Genomic DNA, 19,906 nt, shown 5'->3' with positions numbered 1-19,906 from the left:
CTTTTTGCCCTCTGGAAATGTTTTAAGAGTTTATACCACCACCTGTGGCATATCCCAAACTCTTGCCAACACTGGATCTTATCAGTGTTTTATATTTTTTGCAGATTTAATAGGTTGTGATATCTTGTTTCATTTACCTAGTCACTGTTAAGGTTGAAAATCTTTTAATAGAATTATTAGCCATTTATATTTCTTATTATTGGAAATATATATTAGTTTCGCTTATTTATTATGCTTAATTTTTTATTGTGACACACAACAAAATTTACCATTTTAACCATTTGTTTTTTCAAAGCCTACTTTTTTCTGTTGTTGTTATATTTATTTATTTATTTTTATTTATTTTTTAAAGAGCTCCTGACATTTATTTATTTATTTACTTTATTTTTTTTGGCTGTGTTGGGTCTTCGTTTCTATGCGAGGGCTTTCTCTAGTTGTGGTAAATGGGGGCCACTTTTCATCGCAGTGCACGGGCCTTTCACTGTTGCGGCCTCTCTTATTGCGGGGCACAGGCTCCAGACGTGCAGGCTCAGTAGTTGTGGCTCACGGGCCTAGTTGCTCCGCGGCATGTGGAATCTTCCCAGACAAGGGCTTGAACCCGTGTCCCCTGCATTGGCAGGCAGATTCTCAACCACTGTGCCACCAGGGAAGCCCCTTTAACCATTTTTAAGTGTACCGTTCAGTGGCGTTAAGTACTTTCAAATTTTTGTGCAGCCGTCACCACTGTCCATCTTCGGAACTTTTTCATTTTCCCATATTGAAACTCTGTATTCATTAAACAATAACTCCCCATTCCTTCCTACCCTAGCCCCTGCTAAGTACCATTCTACTTTCTGCCTCTATGAGTTTGACTACTCTATGTACCTCATATAAGTAGAATCATAAAATATTTATCCTTTTGTGACTGGCTTATTTCACTTAACATAATGTCTTCAAATTTCATCTGTGTTGTTGTATGTAGTATGTAGTATGTAGAATGTCTTTCCTTTTTAAGGCTGAATAATATTTCATTGTATGTATGTCCCACATTTTGTTTATCCATTCATCTGTTAATTGAGAGTTGGTTTGTTTCCACCTTTTGACTATTGTGGATAATGCTGCTGTGAACATGGGTGTTCAAATATCTGTTTTGAGTCCATGCTTTTAATTCTTTTGGGTATTGTCCCAGATGTGGAATTGCTGGTCATCCTGCGTTTTAAATTTTTGAAGAACCACTGTGTTCTTTTCCATAGCAGCTGTACCATTTAGCGTTTCCGCCAGTCATGCTCAAGCATTCTGATTTTTCCATATCCGTGTCAATACTTGTTTTCTGTTTTCTTTTGCTTTTTTAATATTAACCATTCTAATAGATGTGAAGTAGTATCTTGTGGTTTTGATTTACATTTCCCTAATAATTAGTAATGTTGGCTACATCTTTTCATGTGCTTATTTGCAATTTGTATATCTTCTTCAGAATAATGTCTATCGAAATCCTTTGTCTATTTTTTAATGTTTTGTTGTTGTTGATTTTGCTCATTTTTTAAAGCTCCCACCTAATGTTTGTTTACTTGATGAAGGCATGGTCTCAGGCTCAAGTAGTTCTAGTAGGGAAAGTAAATCAATGATTTATATTGATCTTTTTTAAAAAATTAATTCCTCGTTATTGCCACTAGGAGGCTTATTAGCAAGTGTAATCAGGTTTCTTGACAAAGCCAGTGTGCATAAGAACAACCTTTTTTTTTTTGGTAAGGTATAATTGATATATAATGTTATATTAGTTTCAGGTGTACAACATAATGATTTGATATTTGTATATATTGTGAAATGATCACCATAGTAAGTCCTGTTATTACCTGTTAGCATACACAGTTACAAATTTTTTTTTCTTGTGATGAGAACTTTTAAGATTTATTCTCTTAGCAACTTGCAAATATGCAGTACAGTATTATTAACTATAGTCACCATGCTGTACATTACATCACCATGACTTACTTTATAACTGGAAATTTGTACCTTTTGAACCTTTCACCCATTTCGAACACCTCCCACACGCCACCTCTGGTAGCCACCAATCTGTTGTCTGTATCTATGACCTAGGTGTTTTTTTGGTTTTTTTTGTTTGTTTTCTGGGTTTTTTTTTTTGATTCCATATGTAAGTGAGATCATATGTTACTTTGTCTTTCTCTGTCTGACTTGTTTCAATTAGTATAATGTCCTCAAGTCCATCCATGTTGTTGCAAATGGTAAGATTTCATCCTTTTCTATGACAGAATAATATTCCATTGTATATGTATACCACATTTTCTTTATCCATTCATCCATCAATGGATACTTAAGTTGTTTCCATATCTTGGCTATTGTAAATAATGCTGCATTGAACATGGGGGTGCATATATCTTTTTGAATTAGTTTTTGTTTTCTTTGGATAAACACCCAGAAATAGAATTGCTGGATCATATGGTAGCTCTATTTAAAAATTTTTTGGAGGCACCTCCATACTGTTTTTCCTGCTGGCTGCACCAATTTACATTCCCACCAGGGTTCCTTTTTTTCTATATCCTTGCCAGTACTTGTTTTTCTTTTTTTTAAATTTTATTTATTTATTTTTGGCTGCACTGGGTCTTCGTTGCTCCTTGCGGGCTTTCTCTAGTTGCGGCGAGTGAGGGCTACTCTTCGTTGTGGTGTGCAGGCTTCTCATTGCAGTGGTTTCTCTTGTTGCAGAGCATGGGCTCTAGGCGTGTGGGCTTCAATAGTTGTGGCACGCGGGCTCAGTAATCATGGCTCGTGGGCCCTAGAGCGCAGGCTCAGTAGTTGTGGCGCACGGGCTTAGTTGCTCCGCGGCATGTGGGATCTTCCCGGACCAGGGCTCGAACCCATGTCCTCTGCATTGGCAGGCGGATTCTTAACCACTGCGCCACCAGGGAAGCCCTCGTTTTTCTTTTCTTTTTGATGATAGCCGCTCTAAAAGGTGTAAAGCGATTTGTTATTGTGGTTTTGATTTGCATTTCCCTGATGATTAGTGATGTTGAGCATCTTTTCATGTACCTGTCAACCACTTGTATATATTGATCTCTTAAAGATAATGATAATAGAAAAAATACATTCGAAATCAAAGAAGAGAGCATATTTAACAGGGGTAATGGGGTGGTATTTGAGATAAATCTTCAAAAAAAGAATCCATTGCTATTCTGTGATGGCAGTTGAGTGTAGGGGAAACATTCCAGGTAATGGAAATAAAGTACTGATCAGGAGGGGAGATGAACCTTTGAAAAGAAGGTACAAAAAGTATATATAATGTAATCTTTTTTGAGGATAGGATGAGTAAATGGATGGATGGAATAGTTCTGGAAGAATGACCAAGAAACTGTTGGCAGTGGTTTCACTCTAGTGCCTGGGGATACCAAGGCAAAATATTGTTTTGTTTCCTTTCTTCCAAGGACATTAAGAAAAGAAAGAAGAAAACTGTATTTAAAGACCTTTAGAGCTTAAAAGTCACAGCTCTGGGTTCTTTCCAGTATTTGATGCTGCTTCTACATAACTAATTTTGATTTCAGGGGTAGGAGGGTGGAGGTGAGGTGAGAAGATGAAATAAATTTTTGTCATCTAAACAGTAGACAGATTATGGGTTGGACTTTAAAATGTTTTAAATCTTTTTTTTTATTGCTGTTTTGGGGGTTTTCTTGAGAATGTTCGTAAAAATAAGCATTCATAACTGTTTACATAGAGTTAAAATAAATTAAGCAAATGAGTAACGCCTTTTATAAATTTATTTTAAAAATATTATTAAATAAAAATACATTGGGGAGTGAATAGGGTAGGAATTTTCAGGAGGCAAGATCACCAGTTTGACCTTAACATTTTTGTAAATTTTGGCTACAAATGTGTGGTTTTTAAAGGACTTGTCAACTAAATGAGAAGTTTTCATTACTGTAGGATACCATAGCAAGAGTAAGCCATTTTCTGATAATTTTGTGATTCCTATCTAATATGTTATTGAGTAAAAGAACATAAAAATTCCTTAATTAGGATACTAGAGTAAACCATGTTCTCAGCACAAGTACATCATGGCTGATAATTCTTTTCCTGACATTTAGGGAATCTATTAAAATTTTATCTTTCCACATTAGTGGACTTAATGTTATCAGTTAATTAACGCAAGATGTCAGTGCTGGCTTTCATCTTTTATTTTTGAAAGCTAACTTTTAAGACAAACCTGTTATTTAATGTTTTTTCTTTGTGATTTCAGTAAACTGCTCCTAATTTGTAAAGAATAGAGAGAAAACAGTAGATGAATGATGGAAATTTTTCACCAAATGAAGGAAATCCAGGTTGTTATAGATTCAATTGCCATTTGAGAAAGAAAGAAGGACCTGTAGTTCAAGCCTAAGTTTCCTTCAGGGAAATTTTTTCATGTTTCTCAAATAATAAATTTTAGTATTCTGACATTTTCCTTTGTTTAATGGCAGTGATTCTTTTTTTTTTTTAAGGTATGGACTCCGAGAGTTTGTGGTGATCGCCCCTGCTGCAAATAATGATGCTGTTCTCAGTGAATCTAAGTGCAATCTTCTTCTGAGTTCTGTGTCTGTTGCTTTGGGAAACACTGGCTGGTAGGTGGACATTTCGAAAAACCTTGACATGAGTTTAAGAACTATTCTAAATTATAATTTATGAGGGAAAGTGATTACTGTTAGGTTTTTGAGTATGATTAAGATTAGTACTTGTACATTATTATATTGGAATAAGGTATGTAAGGACAAACTCAACAAAACCTTTAGGGAAAGCATTTCTAAAGGGAAACTTACTGAAATATTACATGACTATTTAAAATGGAGAATAAATTGTACTGTTTTTGTATTTTGCTTCCAAATGTTTCGTTTATTTAAATTTTGGTGCAAAATCTAATTTTAAAACTTGATGACAGAGCATCCCCTTGTTCAGCCTCAGCTAGGAACATGCATTCAGGTAACTCAGATTTTTTGTTTCTCTGCACACGTCTTCAAATGCTTTGAAAGTGCTACGAGTATTGATTTTGAGATTACAAATAGATTTTAGTGAGTAGGCTAATTTGCGGTTATGGCAATCTTTGAATAAGGAGGATAACTATGTCCTCAAATGATAAAGTAAAAAATAATTCACCACTAGTGTGGGTTTAATTTATATTGCTTAATGCCTGTGAATCAAGTTTTATTATGACCTTGGAAAGCCTCATATGATAGGATCACTTTTATTCAAGAAAATTTTTATTCTGCTTTTTTATGACTTTCAGCCATTTAAAAATAGTTTTCTGACTACAAAGTGCCACTAAATGATAATTTCTTCAGTTTATTAGTGTAAGGAGAAAAGGAACTAAGAGTGTCTTTGTTTTAAATGTGAGTCTGGGGAGTATTCCTTGTTTAGTGCTTTTAAATAGTTGAGATTAAAATAACGTAATAGTGGAAAAACTTGAGATTTAGGAGTTATTCAGTATTTAGTGAACTTACAGTCTATTCCTTTTTAATTATGCCCTATAGCCAGGTGCCACTCTTCGTGCAAATTCATCACAAATGGCGAAGAATGTATGTGGGAGAATGTCAGGGTCCTGGTGTCCGAACTGATTTTGAAATGGTTCATCTTCGAAAAGTGCCAAATCAGTACACTCATTTATCAGGTCTGCTGGATATCTTCAAATCAAAGATTGTGAGTTGGCATTGATATTTTCAGTCTTATAAAAGCAGTAATTGGTAATTTATTGATTACATAGAAATATTTCTAATGTTGAAATGTAATTACTTAGAAGAAAGATGTAATTGACCACATACATTACTGTGTATGTTTAAACAAAGTGTCCAGTTAGATTTTTAGTGTACTATTGCTCTAACTGATTTTGTTTGTTCAGTTTGTTAACATTTATCTCCTACGTTAACTCTTTATACTCCTTTTCCTCTAATAGTAATGTTGCCAACCTCACCACAGGAGTGAGCTTCAGCATAGTTGCTTGTTCAGGGCTCTGACTGAGTAACTGAGATGTGAACTCTTTGGGTTCTGAATTGCTTTTTTTCCCCCCAAGGGTCTATTTAATTTGATGTTTAAGATTAATCAGGCTTATATTCTATGACTGAGAGCAGCAGGGCTGAATTGGATGTGCTCAGTATATCTTTGGTGTTCTTTAAAAACACTATCACAGAGATATGGAGGATTTGCCTGTGCTACTCTGGGGGAAGAATTAGGGTCTAGATTGAGGAGCTATTTGTGAATACCTCTAGAAAAGAGAGCAAAGCCAGGTAAGTAAGTGGTGGAAGGGATTCTCCACTTAGAGAAATAGTCCCCTTAAGTGATTAAGTTGGCACCCATTTCACTAAAAGTGATCAAACTTGATTAACAAACTGATCTCCAGGTATGGTACATTGAATAGGATATATCATCTGTGTTGCATTCCTGCTAAAAATGTTTAACATAAATCAAAACATGAGGAAACAATCACATATTTCCAAAATGAGCCATATTTTACAAAGTAAAAGCCCAGACTCTTTAAAAATGTCAGTATCATAATAGGCAAAACAAAGGCTGGGAGCTATTTAGCCTAAAGGAGACTAAAGTGACATAACATGCATGATCCTTGATCAAAACAAAATAGCCATAGAGGACACAAATGGGACAGTTGGGGCAATTTTAATATGGACTGTATGTTAGAAAATAGTATCAATATTAAACTTCTTGAGTGTGATAATCCTTGTTCATAGGAATTACATGCTGAAGTATTTAGGGGTGAATTGCCGTGATGCCTATAACTAACTTTCAGAGGTTCAGCCAAAAAAATTGTTTATGTAAATATATGGTAGTATGTGCGTGTATCAAAGTGTTAATTGGTGAACTTGGTGAAAGTCATACCAGTATTCATTACGCTAGCTTTGCAACCTTTCTGAAGGTTTGCAAATTTTGAAAAGGAAAAAAATGTAAGAAAAAACGCTGAAACGTCTTTTTTAACATACATTGTTTGTAGAAAGATATTTAGGATTAGAATTTAATTTCGTAAAAAATATGTTTTCAGTTTTGAGGCCATAAATAGCAGGGTGGTAGGATTATCACCACCCAGATAAATCCGTTTGACATTTAAAAAAAAGTCTGCATATCCTGGGTTAAGAAATTTAAGTAAAAACTTCTTTATACCCTTAGTCCCTTTCCTCAAAATAACTATTGTTAGCTGTTTCTTGTGATTATCTCTATTAAAAAAAGCATAGAAGCATATCTTGTAGAAGTTCCATGTCTGTATGTAACTTTTTTTCAAAACCTTTCTGGACTTTGAAATGCTTTAAGTACTGGTTAATTCTACACGTCTTGCTTTGAGGAATTTTTGAAAAAGGCAAGTGTGTGTTATTTCTACCGCATTAGTTTTACTTTGTTCTTACCAGAAGTCTTCAATTATATTTAATTATTTTAGATCAAATTCTAGTCAGATACAAATATTAATGCTTTATTCCTCTTCTTAAAAAACATTAGTGAACGTTATTTTCATGGATCTTGTATGTCACTCTTCTACGTTACTCAACTTCTCTTTAGTGAAACTGGGGAGCACCTTGATCTGTGGAGCCTGACTTTCATTATGACTATTTACTAATTGTACTTTAAAAACAAAAGTGTTCCTAATCAGTTTATCACATCATCTGTCAGAACTTTCACAAACCTCACCTGTCTAAATATGAAACATTTCTCAAAGTTGATTTGATAGAGTTGAAGTTAAGATAATTGAGACTTGGTTTGGGTACTTTAGTGGTTTTACATAGTTAAAGCTACCCAATATGTGGCTCTCTTATACTTTCTTTATAAAGCTATCTTTATAAATATTACTCTTTAAATCTACTGGAAGTGTTCCAAGGCACTCACCCTCCACTGGCAGTTTATTTCATTTTCACATGGATCTAATTATTAGAAAAGGCTTCATTGGCAGGGTGGCAGCAGAGGGTGGTTGCCCTTGGAATCACATCCTCTTTTGCCATATAATCCTCTAAATATTTGAAAACTCTCTCATACCCTAGTCTTTCCTTTTTCAGTTTAGACATTCTTCATTCTGTCAGATGTTCCTTATATTTCATAGTTCTATATTCTGATTGTTGTTTTGGATATTTGTCTTTTTTAGAACTACATTTCTTCATGTTCTGGGGAAATTTTGTTTGCAGGCTCATTTTGAATGAAGGCTTTATTTACAGTTTTTAACTTTCTCTCCCATCCTCTCGAGTGGTTTTGTAATTTTGCGGTTGCTCCTTACCTGAAGAATATTTCAGACGCTGATCTTAAAATGATGTTTGGAGCCTTTTGCTCCGTGTTGATATTGGGGTATTGCACATTGAGTCTTGGACTCATTGGATTGCTTGCTTGGGTCATGAGAGTGGGTTTGTCCCCCACTCACACAACTTTCCCTAGCCCCATACCTTCCAACGAAGCCACTGCACGAAGCAGGAGTGCCCTGCCTCAGGGTCTGCCTTAAGCAGAGAGTCTTACAGTACCCTTATTCTGGGTGAGCACTTTTGGTTCCATTTAATGCAGCCTGTAATCCTGGCTCTCCCTGCCTTCGTCTGCATGTGGAACTCAGCAAGCATATGCCTTGAGCCCCATTTAACACTTTGGATTTTCTGTACCTTTTCTAGGTCCCACAAAGATATTTATGTCATGTTTGGTCCTAGGTATTTCTTTTTGGTCATCTCTTTCTGTATTTGTCTACATTGCTATGTGACTGGAGCGGAGGTTATATGTCAAAGTGACCTTGTTATGGTTTCTAGGTCATTTACACCCAATTACAGGTGAACACTCGTTTGATATCTAGACCTGAGTAAAAAATAATTATTCCTGACTAGCCAGAACCTTACCTTGCTTGTCTAGGACACAGCAGCCCAAAACTGAATTAGCTTTTTTTTTTTTTTTTTGGCAGCTACCTTATGTTGTGACTTGAGATTGAGTTTGTGTTCAGTTAAAGTTACTGATGACATTGATAGATGCTGCTGCTGAGCTAAATGTCTCTTTATTCCTCCTGACCAGCGGTATCAGCAACACCTGGAAACTGGGTAGATATGCAGAATACTACTGAACCTACATTCTCACAAGCTTACTAGGTCATTCCTATGCATATTTAGGTCCTATGGCACATTAATACAGGTTAACCATTATTAAGGGAAGCTGAGATTGTGAGATGTTTGGATGATATTATTAATTTTTATGATTTTTAATGAATGTAAAGATAGATCTAAATTTTCTGATTCATTAATAGAAACTACATGAGTGGCCGTTTGTCACAGTCTAAAATTCTGGTTAAATATTCAAGACTGGCTTTAATTTGAGTTTATTTTCATTTAAAAGAAAGAAAAGACATCATCTTCTCAAACCTAGTGTTACACTTTATATAATAGTTTTACCTTATTTAAAAATGAGTCACATTTTTTTCCACATTCAACATGGCTGAAGAGAATAGTAAGAAATTATGTTTGTATAATTAAAATTGTATAAGATATTTTGAAAGAGCACTTTATATAATAAAATTTAATATCTCTTTTCCTGGTAGTAGTTTAAACAGCTTTATTTTAATGTAATTTGCTCTCTGGCATTAATTCATCTCTTGAGCTTTTAAGCTGTGAGAATTTCTCCCATGAAAATGTTTTCCTAAATTCTGCACCTTTGGCTATAATAACTTAGTGACTTTGTTTTCCTTTTCAATGGCTAGAATATCATACATTTTTCATGGTGAGAATGTGCGTGCCATATCTAACACTGTAATCTGAAAATCCACATTTCATGAAGGTAGTAATTTATCCATTCCAATAGTTTGAAATTTGGTTCTGGTATTTACAAGGGTACTAACATTTACATGGTATTGTCTTTGCATTTATTTCCTAGGGATGTACTTTAACTCCATTGCCTCCAGTTAGTATTGCTATACGGTTTACCTATGTACTTCAGGATTGGCAGCAGTATTTTTGGCCTCAGCAGCCTCCAGGTGAGATAATTTAGAACTATATTTAACTTACTGAATATAAATGGAGAGAAAATATATTCAGAAATTAAAACTATTTAACAATGTGTTTCAAGTGTTTGAAATATTTGTAACTCATTTTAAATGTAATATTGCTGATTTCATTACCTTTATCATTTTTTTCTCTTAAAAAAAGCTGTGTAGGTTGTTCTAGAGACAGAATTATTCTATACCTGACAATCTGTTTTTGAAAGCTAATATTATTTATAAAGCATTCCCTTGCTGTGGAACATCGTGTGCTGCAAATTAGTGTGTAATGAGTAAAATGTCTGCTTTCAGAATATAATAAGAGAAGCCACCCTCATAGGCTGAGAACAGACACGCACAGAACCTTACAGAGAGTGGAGTTTGAAGAAGAGGGCTAAATAAGGAAAGCAGAAAAGAGAAAAAGATGTGTATATACATATACACTTATGCTTGGAAGAGCTGTAGAATATTTTAACTTGCATTTTTATAAAAATGTGATTAAAATTATTTTACCTACTTAACCATTGATATACTGATTCATTAACAGTCATTAATTATTAGCCTATAATAGGCCGGCTCTGCCAGGACACAGATATGAACAGACATTATCTAAGTTGTAGAAAAGCTCAGCCTGGTGGACATTTAGCTTAATTAAGTGAGGTTTAGGTTCCTGGATGTTTCTCTCACAAAAAGTGCAATTATATCCAAGTCTATCTAATAAGAAATTTAATATAAACCTATAAAATAATTAACAAGGATTTTACTAGCCTGAAAGCATTTTCCATTCTACCTTCCTCAAAGAGAAATAAATTATAATAAAATAATATTCTTTACTGTTTATTTTTGTTCCAAAATGGTTGGTTTGTTTATGAGATTGAAAATAGTAAATTGATTATCTTGGGATGATACTAAAATTAATGTAGTACATTTAGCTTTTGGTGGTTATATATACTACTACTGTTTTATTTTATATACCACTGAATAATTTGAAACTAATGTGCAGTAAAAGAACTCCATCTAAAACTACAACAGAGGGAAATAAAAGCTAAGCTGAGATTTATATTAGAAGACTCAAATGTTTGTTTTGGTAATTTTAGTTTCCAGACAACAGTACGCCTTTGTTAATGTTCTATTGCTAGTTTTTTAAAATGGGCATCAAAATATTAACCTTCTTTCTCAGTGGATTGAAAGCCATATAAATTTTTAATATTTTCTCTTTTAAAGGGAAGGGACTGAACATGTAATATGGGCCAGACACTGTGCCTGGCATTTTATATACTGTTTCAGGTAATTCCCATTTACCTATGAGACAAGTATTATTATCTTTCTTAGAGAACAAAAGTAACTGGCCCAAGGGCACATGGTCACCAGGTGATAAAGTTCACATTTAAATCCTGGTCAAACTCCAAGTCCCATCATCCTTTCATTCTACAGTGTAGCCTTTCAACTTTTAATTTGACTAAAAGTTTTGTACAGTTATAGTCTATTAATAATTTTTAGCTTACTGGTTTAAAAAATGTGCTTAGGACTTCCCTGGCGGTCCAGTGGTTAAGACTCCGTGCTTCCACTGCAGTGGGGGCATGGGTCCGATCCCTGGTCAGGGAACTAAGATCCTGCGTGCAGTGCGGCGTGGCCAAAAAAAAAAAAAAAAAAAAAGTGCTTATTATAAATTTTGAAGCTCTTAATTCACATCTTATAGTAAAGCTAGTCATTGTGATCTTTATTGTAAGCATTCTTTAGTTGGAAAAATGGAATGAGTTGACTTTAGAAAATTGACTGACTCAAGTAATTTTAATAATTACTTGTTTAATAACTAATTTTAATAATTTAGTTAGATGTAGATAATTGTCAAACATAATTTTAGCAAATCTGGGAGTGTTCATAACTCAAGAGTAGACTTTAATTTTAGAAATTCTTAGTGTAGTGTGAATAATTAAAAACAACCATCTATTATTTCAAAGAGAAATCTTTTCGAAGTCTTTTAGAAGTGTTTATTACTTCTTCAAGAGGGATGGAGCTAAGGGGTGATATACCCTCTAAATTTTTCTCTAATCTCAGATACCATTCATAATGGAATGGAAATTCTTTTCTGAACTTCAGATATTTCTCTGTACTGTCAGCTGATATAAGGTTTTATTAATGATGACTAATTTGGGCTATTCAGAAATTATTGACAGCAAAACTGATGAATGTAGGTTGATGATTAAATTTTTTAATACTCAGATAATCTTTCTTTTAGATGCTATTAATCACATTCTGAGAAAATGAAAAGAAATTTACAGGAATAATATTCTCTTGAGTAATATTTAAGGACTATTTCAGAAGAGTAAAATTTAGAGTGCATAGCTTGAATACAGCACTTTACAAATAGGAATTAAATGTGTCCTTTTACTATAACATTCTTGGGGGAAGTCTTTAATATCTGACTGTTCTCTAACTTGCTATATATATCTTAATGTAGACACTTTTAAAACTTTAATTTCTCAAAGGGCTGACCTACCTAGATTTAAATTCTTATTTCTCCATTTTTGGCTAACTGATGGAAAAATTTTTTTTCTTGTTTAGATATAGATGCCCTTGTAGGAGGAGAAGTGGGAGGCCTGGAATTTGGCAAGTTACCATTTGGTGCCTGTGAAGATCCTATTAGGTGCGAATTTCATTATATCATTTGAATTGTGGGACTTTACTTTTTAAATTATATTGATGTTGATTTTACTGTGTTTTATAATACTGCAGCCTCCTGGAATGAATGTAGTACTGGAAATAGAGACCTACATGTAACAATCTGTCCATCTTTTTTTTTTTTTCTCTGTAACTTAAGAAGTAAAAGAGGGTTTAAAGTAATACATAAAATGTACATAATGTAATTTATTGATTATTCCTTATAGAAGTGATTCTTGGTATACTTTGGGGGAAGTATTTTAAATATTGAAAAGCACAGACAATATTTTATGTAACAAACTTTCATATGTCCATGACCCAGAATTAACAGTTGTTTTCATTTTTCCTGGCCACTTTTTCAAAATACACAAATTAAGACATAAGTAAGAGACACGAGGGTGACCTTATAGGTTACCCAGTTGCTATTCTAGAAGAACTACTGAACTTAAAAAAAAAAAGCTGTTTCACAAGAAAATGCAGGGGTTGAAAATTTTAATCACTGATAGCAAAATATTTGGAAAATATAAACAGTGCAGATATAGATGCTGTCTCATTTGTTAAACTATTTGGTTATTTAAAAAAATATATTCACATGTATACATATATCTTTAATACTCTCACTTAAAGGTAGAAATAATATTACTTTTAACTTAAAAATCACTTAAGGGAGACAATAAAGTGAGTATCTTTTAAAATTGATATTTATTATATGTGTCAGGCACTATACTAAGTAAGGAAGATACCGAAGTAAATAAAACAGTTTCTGCCTTCTTGGCATTTACAGTCTACTTAAAGGAAATAGATGAACTAATCACCTAAATAAACATACAATTACAAATTGTGGGATAATTTGAAGGAAAAGTACAGGATGTAATGACAGTAAAGTGAGGAACTAGTTTAGATTGATATGCTATCAGTAAAGTCTTCTCAAAGGAAGTGAAATTTATTCTGAGTCTCAATTAGGGGAGGATTTAGCCAGGCAAAGAGTGAGAGAATGACCATTCCAGGTGGAAGGAAGAGCCTGTGCAAAGTGCCTTGATGCAGGAAAGAGCTTGGCGAGTTTACTGAAGAAAATAGAAGGTGGCTATCATGGCTAGAATGTAGTGAGCAAGGGAGAAAGGGTGTAGGGTGGATTACAGATATATTTGTGGCCCTCCAACTGGTTCATTTATTTGAATTTCACTTAGGGAAAATTTTAGGGGGAGAGAAATAAATCAACCTGGTAGAAATCTGAAGGTTTAATGATTAAATATTTCTTCCAAATTTATATCATCATGTGGAGTCAGTCAGCAAAGGAACAAGTGATTGAAGAAGAATACAGAAATAAGTTGAGGGTAAGATGGTGCACATTGGCAGACCATTTAAATCAAACAGTGATTAGCAGATGTTGTGGGCACTGTGCTTTTGAAAAGGCATCTTTGGTAGTGGAAGAGGAAATGAAGAGGCTTTTTTCAGTGTCTTCTCTCCTTGTCAAAGAAATTGTTCTATAGTTGGAGAGGAGAGGCCATAGTCATAAAAGCTTAGGAACTGAATCTGCGGTTCATACCTAAAAATATTCGGGAGTATATAGTTTTAAACCTCTAACCATTCATGTCCTCTGATATCACATACTGTTTTTGGTCATTTTTTTAACATTAAAAATTAGTTTTATCTAAAATAATAAATTCATGTTCAGTGGAAAAAATTTAGATAACGTTAAAAAAAGGGCAAAAATCATATGTTTAGTAGTCAGATTGTTTAGTTGCAAATGGTAGTCGTCAACTCTAATTCAAGCAAAAAATCAGTTTATTGGAAAAGTATTTGGTAACTCAAACTCAAAAGTTTAATTGGGACCACTGTAGAACTGGGCTCAGAAAATAGGCTTGAGCCAAGGGTGCCTAGTTGTCCGGTTCATAACCAAGGTTACACTGCATTGTTGTGTAGTGCTGGCCCTGCTCTCACAGTGAATTCCTAACTGTACTTATAGATTCAGTGTCTCAGACAGGAGTTGCTAGTTAGTTGAGCATCACCAAATATCAGAGAAGTGAAATAATTGGCCCTTTTGGCTTCTGTACTCTCCAAACATAAGAAGTGGGTTCAGAATCTAGACAGGAAAAAAAGAAAAATCAGTAAATTCATAACCCCCCTACTCATAGGTGATCACTGACAACAGCTTGCTTTATGTGCTTCCAGTATTTTTCATATGCATGAAGTAGGTATATATATGTACATGTTTATGTATATATATGCAACAAGGGCCCCCAACACCACCCTTAGGTTGATTTGCTAGGAAGACTCACAGGACGCAGCCATAGTTGTGCTCATGCCTATGATTTATTGCAGCAAAAGGATACAGTGCAAAAAATGGCAAAGGGAAAAGGCACATAGGGTGAGGTCCAGAGCAAACCAAGGACAAGCTTCCTCTCCCAGTGTAGTCACACAGGACACGCTTAATCCTCCCAGCAATGAACTGTGACAACATGTATGAAAGGCTGTCTACCAGGGAAGCTCATTAGAGGCTCAGCACTTGGGGTTTTTAATCAGAGACTGGTCACGTAGGCACCCTCTGCCTAGCATGTACCAGAAGGAAACCAGATGTTTGCATAAACCGTATTGTTTGCACAGGTAATTTAGGCAGAGTGAGCCATTCTTACCAGGGAATGGTAGGAATCCTCCTGAAATTCAAGTTTCCAGATGTCAAGCCAGGGGCCAACCTTGCAAGTAGGCCTTTCTAAGTATCAGGCCTGCTATGATAACTCTTTTCTGCACAGTATTTTTGTACATTTTATAAATGTATGTCATCTTGTACATTTTTTGTGGCTTGTTTTTGATTTTATAATTTCACATGAAAACTTTCTGAAATTTAATATTCATCTATAATAAGAGGTCAGCAAACTATGACCGGTGGACCAAATCTGGCCAATAGCCTGTTTTTGTATAGGTAATGAGCTAAAAATGGTTTTTACATTTTTAAAGGTTTTAAAAGAAAAAAAACAAGAATATAACAGAAACTACATGGCCCATAAAAAGCCCCAAATACTTACTCTCTGGTCCTTTGTAGAAAAAGTATGCCAATTCCTGATCTGTATCATGGTGTTTTCAAAATTGAGATATAATTTATGTACCATAAAATTCACAATTTTAAAGTATACAATTCAGTGTTTTTAGTGTTTACAGAGCTGTGCAGCCATCATCCGTATCTAATTCTGGAACACTTTCATTACCCCCAAAAGAAACCCCTCACCTCTTAACTGTTATCCCCTCCTAGGCTCCCTAGGCCCTCTAGCTCTAGACAAATATTAATCTGCTTTTTGCCTCTATGGATTTGACTATTCTGGACATTTCATATAGATTGGGTTATACCATATATGACCTTTTGTGTCTGGCTTCTTTCACTTAGCATGTTTTAGAGGTTCATCCACATTTAGCATGAATCAGTACATCATTGCTTTTTGTGACTGTATAATATGCCATTGTATGTAATACTACCACATTTTATTTATCCATTCATCAGCTGATAGACATTTGGTTTACTTATACTTTTTGGCTATTATGTATAGCATAGTTTTTTCTTGCAGACATTAACTTTATATAAATGTGCTACCGTTTGCTAAACCAGGTGTTTACAGTTTTATTGTATTATAAATAATGACCACTTTTAACATATTTATGTGTATAACCATCTCTGGTTATTTACTGAAGATACAATTCTAGAAGTAGAATCGTTGAGTCAGGATGTATATATACAGTATTAAAGCTTATGGATATATTTTGCGTTTTGTTTATTTTAGTGAACTCCACTTAGCAACTACATGGCCTCACCTGACTGAAGGTATCATTGTGGATAATGATGTTTATTCGTAAGTATGTTAAGAGTAGTACATTGAGGTTCACAAACTTCAGTAGAATAAATTCACTGCCAGGTGGTTAGCAATTTTTCTTTGTATCAGTTTCTGATACAGTTGGTTGTTGTTTTTCTATTTTTAAAGATCCCTTTTTAGACTGATTGATATGTATTATAGATGTGTTTTAAGCTGTGGGCTTTGGAGATAGGGTCCTTAGTTCCGGGAAAATGAGCAATCTGAATCGTACTTGGTTTTAGCAAAGATGTTTTTAAGCAGTTTGGGATTCAGTGCATAATTCTGTTGAACTTTTCTTAGCTGGTAAGAAGCATTTGATAAAGGGCTTTGAAGAGATGATGGTTATCAAAATATGTGGGAATAATATTTGATCATTAAATGTCAAATAACAGGACATCCATGTCATATACTCCTGTGCAATAGAAAATTGCACAGGAAAAAATTGAAAATTACAGTGAGCACGATCCTGGAAGAACATGGAGAAGGAGGAACATAATTCTAGTACATTCTCATGCTTGATGCAGAACAGTGAGAAATAGAAGACTTTTTTTTTAATAATTAAAATAAATGTGTTGTATTTTCTGATGGTAAAAGTAACATGAACTTTTAAAATCAGATGATTTAGATGAATAAATTAAAAGAAAAAGGTAAAGACTACCTACAATTTCATTACTTAAAAAATAACCAGTTAGCATTTTGGGGGTATATCTTTTTAAGGTATATTTTTATATATTAATTTGCTTCATTCATTTAATATATTTATTCATTTAATAAATGTAGATCTGTGTTGTCAGTTTTTAAATTGCTGCATAGTATTCCATTAAGTGAATGCACCATAATCTGTTTAACTGAGAAAATGGGGCACTTTTGTGGAAATTTTTATAGCTTCTTTTTTTATTAATAAATAGTGTAACAAAAAGCAGATTAAAATTATTATGGATTCTTGCTTGTTTCTCGTTTCGTTTTCTTTATTCCTAAAATGTAATTCTCATTAGATTATCACTGTATGTTGCCTGTCAGGATCATTTTTATGTTTTTTGATTAGTTTGTTTTGATTTTGGTTTTTCCTTTTGTGCTTTTTTTGTCTAAGAACTTTGAAGTCTTAAGGTTTTATTTTTTTTAAACTTATCTAAATGGTCTGCATATGAATAACAGTAAGTTTAAGGGAGGCAAAATGGATTGCTTGTCCTTCTATATAATGTTTTCATTAGACTGCATTTTGGTAAATGTATGAGTCTTGCAGATTGCCATAAATAGGATCTTGTGTTTATTGTTTTGCATTTTAGTGATTTGGATCCTGTTCAGGCTCCCCATTGGTCTGTTAGAGTTCGAAAAGCTGATAATCCTCAGTGTTTGCTAGGTAAGATGTTTATGTTCCTTTCCTGAAATAACACGAATCTGTCTATCCTCCAGATCAGGAACACTGAATGTATTCTTTATACTTTATTTCACCTATCCGAAAAGTATTTTTTATTTTTATTTTTTTACATTGTGACCTCCTCGGTTAACTCCATTAACAATAAACCTTTGTCAACAGCAGTGAGTCCTTCTGGTTACTCTTGAATAGTACTAGCAGACATGCTTTCTTGTCATTTGGTTTTAACCAGTCTGTACCTCGAAATTCTCTGTATTTTCCCATGACCTGAGTTTTATCCTCCTGATGCTTTTATGTCACTCCTTTTTTCCTTCCTGTGGCATACTGTGCATCTTCCATTGTAGTGAGTGGAACCCCTTTTTGTCTTCTGCAGTCCACAGTGAATTTGACAGTCTTCTTAGAGCCCTTCTATAGGGCTCTGTATTGTACCTGCAAATCTTTTTTCTGATAGAGGAAAAGAGGTGTTAATAATCTTGTACACATCATAGGGATATCTGAAGAAGTCAGTGGAATAACATAAATAGAAATACTTTAAAAGCTATCCATTGGTATTCAGATCCTATTATTATATCCCATGTCTAGAATTATCTTTCCCTTCCCATTTTTGTAGATAATATCTCTTTCATGAAATCTTCTGAACCCACCTCCTCTTTCCAGTCTTTTTCTCTCTTATATTTAGTACACATGAAAATTATTTTCTTCATTTCTGTGTTCATCCATGCCACCTTTATTTCATTTAACCTGATAAATTACCGTTCAACCGAGGAGTTATTGATGACAATATTAGGGCATTTCTCTAAAGCATTTTTTTCTTGGGCTCTTTATCATTTATTATGTGCTGTTCATTAAATGCTTATTAGCACTGCCATCTGTGCTAACTATATAATAGTGAATACAAAGATAAGGTAAAATTCTTGCCATCAGTGAATTTGTCTTGGGGTATAGGGAGATAGTAGAGGGTTTATATCAAGAGTTTGAGTTGGATAGACCTTGTTTGAAATCCTAGATCCACCAGTTTGAGCAAGTTGCACAATCTCTTCCAGTGTCAGTAAGATAGAGGTAACAAGAGTACATACTTCAGAGTGTTAGTGAGAGGATCAAATAAGATCATGCACGTGTGTGTTTGTGTATCACATTTAACGCAGTGCCTGTCTATAATGAGTATTCAATAAATGGTTTCTCTTGTTTAATCATTGATTTACTAAATTATTAAATTTAGTCACTAAATTTTTTCCTAGTTCCTTATTATTCCTCAGCCGCTGACTTTTGTGATAATTACAGAGGACCTTAGAATTAAAAGTATTCTCATTTTAAGTTTCTGTCCCATAATCTCACCCTGTCTCTTTAACTTTGTGTTTATATGACTAGATTATAGGATTATGTAGTCATATACTACAATAAGCTATAGTCGTATAGTTTATATGACTAGATTATAGGATTTTCCTACTTGTCTGAAGAACTCCAGAAAATGTTCCAGGTTTATTCAGAACTAGTTGGTGAATTCCGAAACTTGGATGTAATTAGTATATTGTATTGTCTAATAATTTTAGTACTGATGGTTCTTCTTAAGCTTTAATTTCTTTGTGCAAACATATCTCATAGAAGCTCTTTAGAATATATCAAACCTTTTCCCCCTTTCTTATAATGACACAAAGCATATCATTAACATGCAGTTGGAGCTGAAATAACTTCATCCTACATGATTTTTAATCCTGTAGAAACATATCTTTAGAATTTATTTTTATTTTTATTTTTCTAATGGATTCAGAATTCTAGTAGGGTGGCAGCTAGGGAAAGAAGACCACTACATATATATAGTAATATTCTTGTTACTTGTACAACTTAATGAGAATAGATACTATTTGTCTTATTCAGGCAAATAGTAACTGCTTAATATATTAGGTTCAATTATTTTTTCCTTTCATTCTAGAAGTAATTCTAAGGAAAAACTTTTAATATCCTGGGCTATGGAGAGAAAGCAAGGCTACCTTTGAAGTAGGATTACTTTTTGGATAGGGTAGAAAAACTGAATGGTTCTTTTTCTATCATATCTTAGCTAATAGCTTTTGTGAAAAGACATGTACTCTT

The 19,906-nt window shown here is 33.9% G+C and overlaps 1 protein-coding gene across 1 annotated transcript in view; it reads left to right on the top strand.

Moving 5' to 3' along the window:
- RAB3GAP1 (RAB3 GTPase activating protein catalytic subunit 1) overlaps window positions 1–19,906 on the top strand; it is a 121,524-nt gene that overhangs the window by 61,073 nt on the left and 40,545 nt on the right. Inside the window, exons 6-11 of the mRNA XM_068545220.1 lie at window positions 4,467–4,586; window positions 5,490–5,655; window positions 9,841–9,940; window positions 12,509–12,590; window positions 16,375–16,443; window positions 17,730–17,803. Of these exons, the coding sequence (XP_068401321.1) occupies window positions 4,467–4,586; window positions 5,490–5,655; window positions 9,841–9,940; window positions 12,509–12,590; window positions 16,375–16,443; window positions 17,730–17,803 (611 nt within the window). The remainder of the gene's footprint in view (window positions 1–4,466; window positions 4,587–5,489; window positions 5,656–9,840; window positions 9,941–12,508; window positions 12,591–16,374; window positions 16,444–17,729; window positions 17,804–19,906) is intronic.

The sequence above is a fragment of the Eschrichtius robustus genome, chromosome 5 (assembly GCF_028021215.1).
Source record: "Eschrichtius robustus isolate mEscRob2 chromosome 5, mEscRob2.pri, whole genome shotgun sequence".
Lineage (NCBI taxonomy): Eukaryota > Metazoa > Chordata > Mammalia > Artiodactyla > Eschrichtiidae > Eschrichtius > Eschrichtius robustus.
The sequence above is the reverse complement of the archived record's forward strand: the minus strand, read 5'-3'. Positions and strand labels throughout refer to the sequence as shown.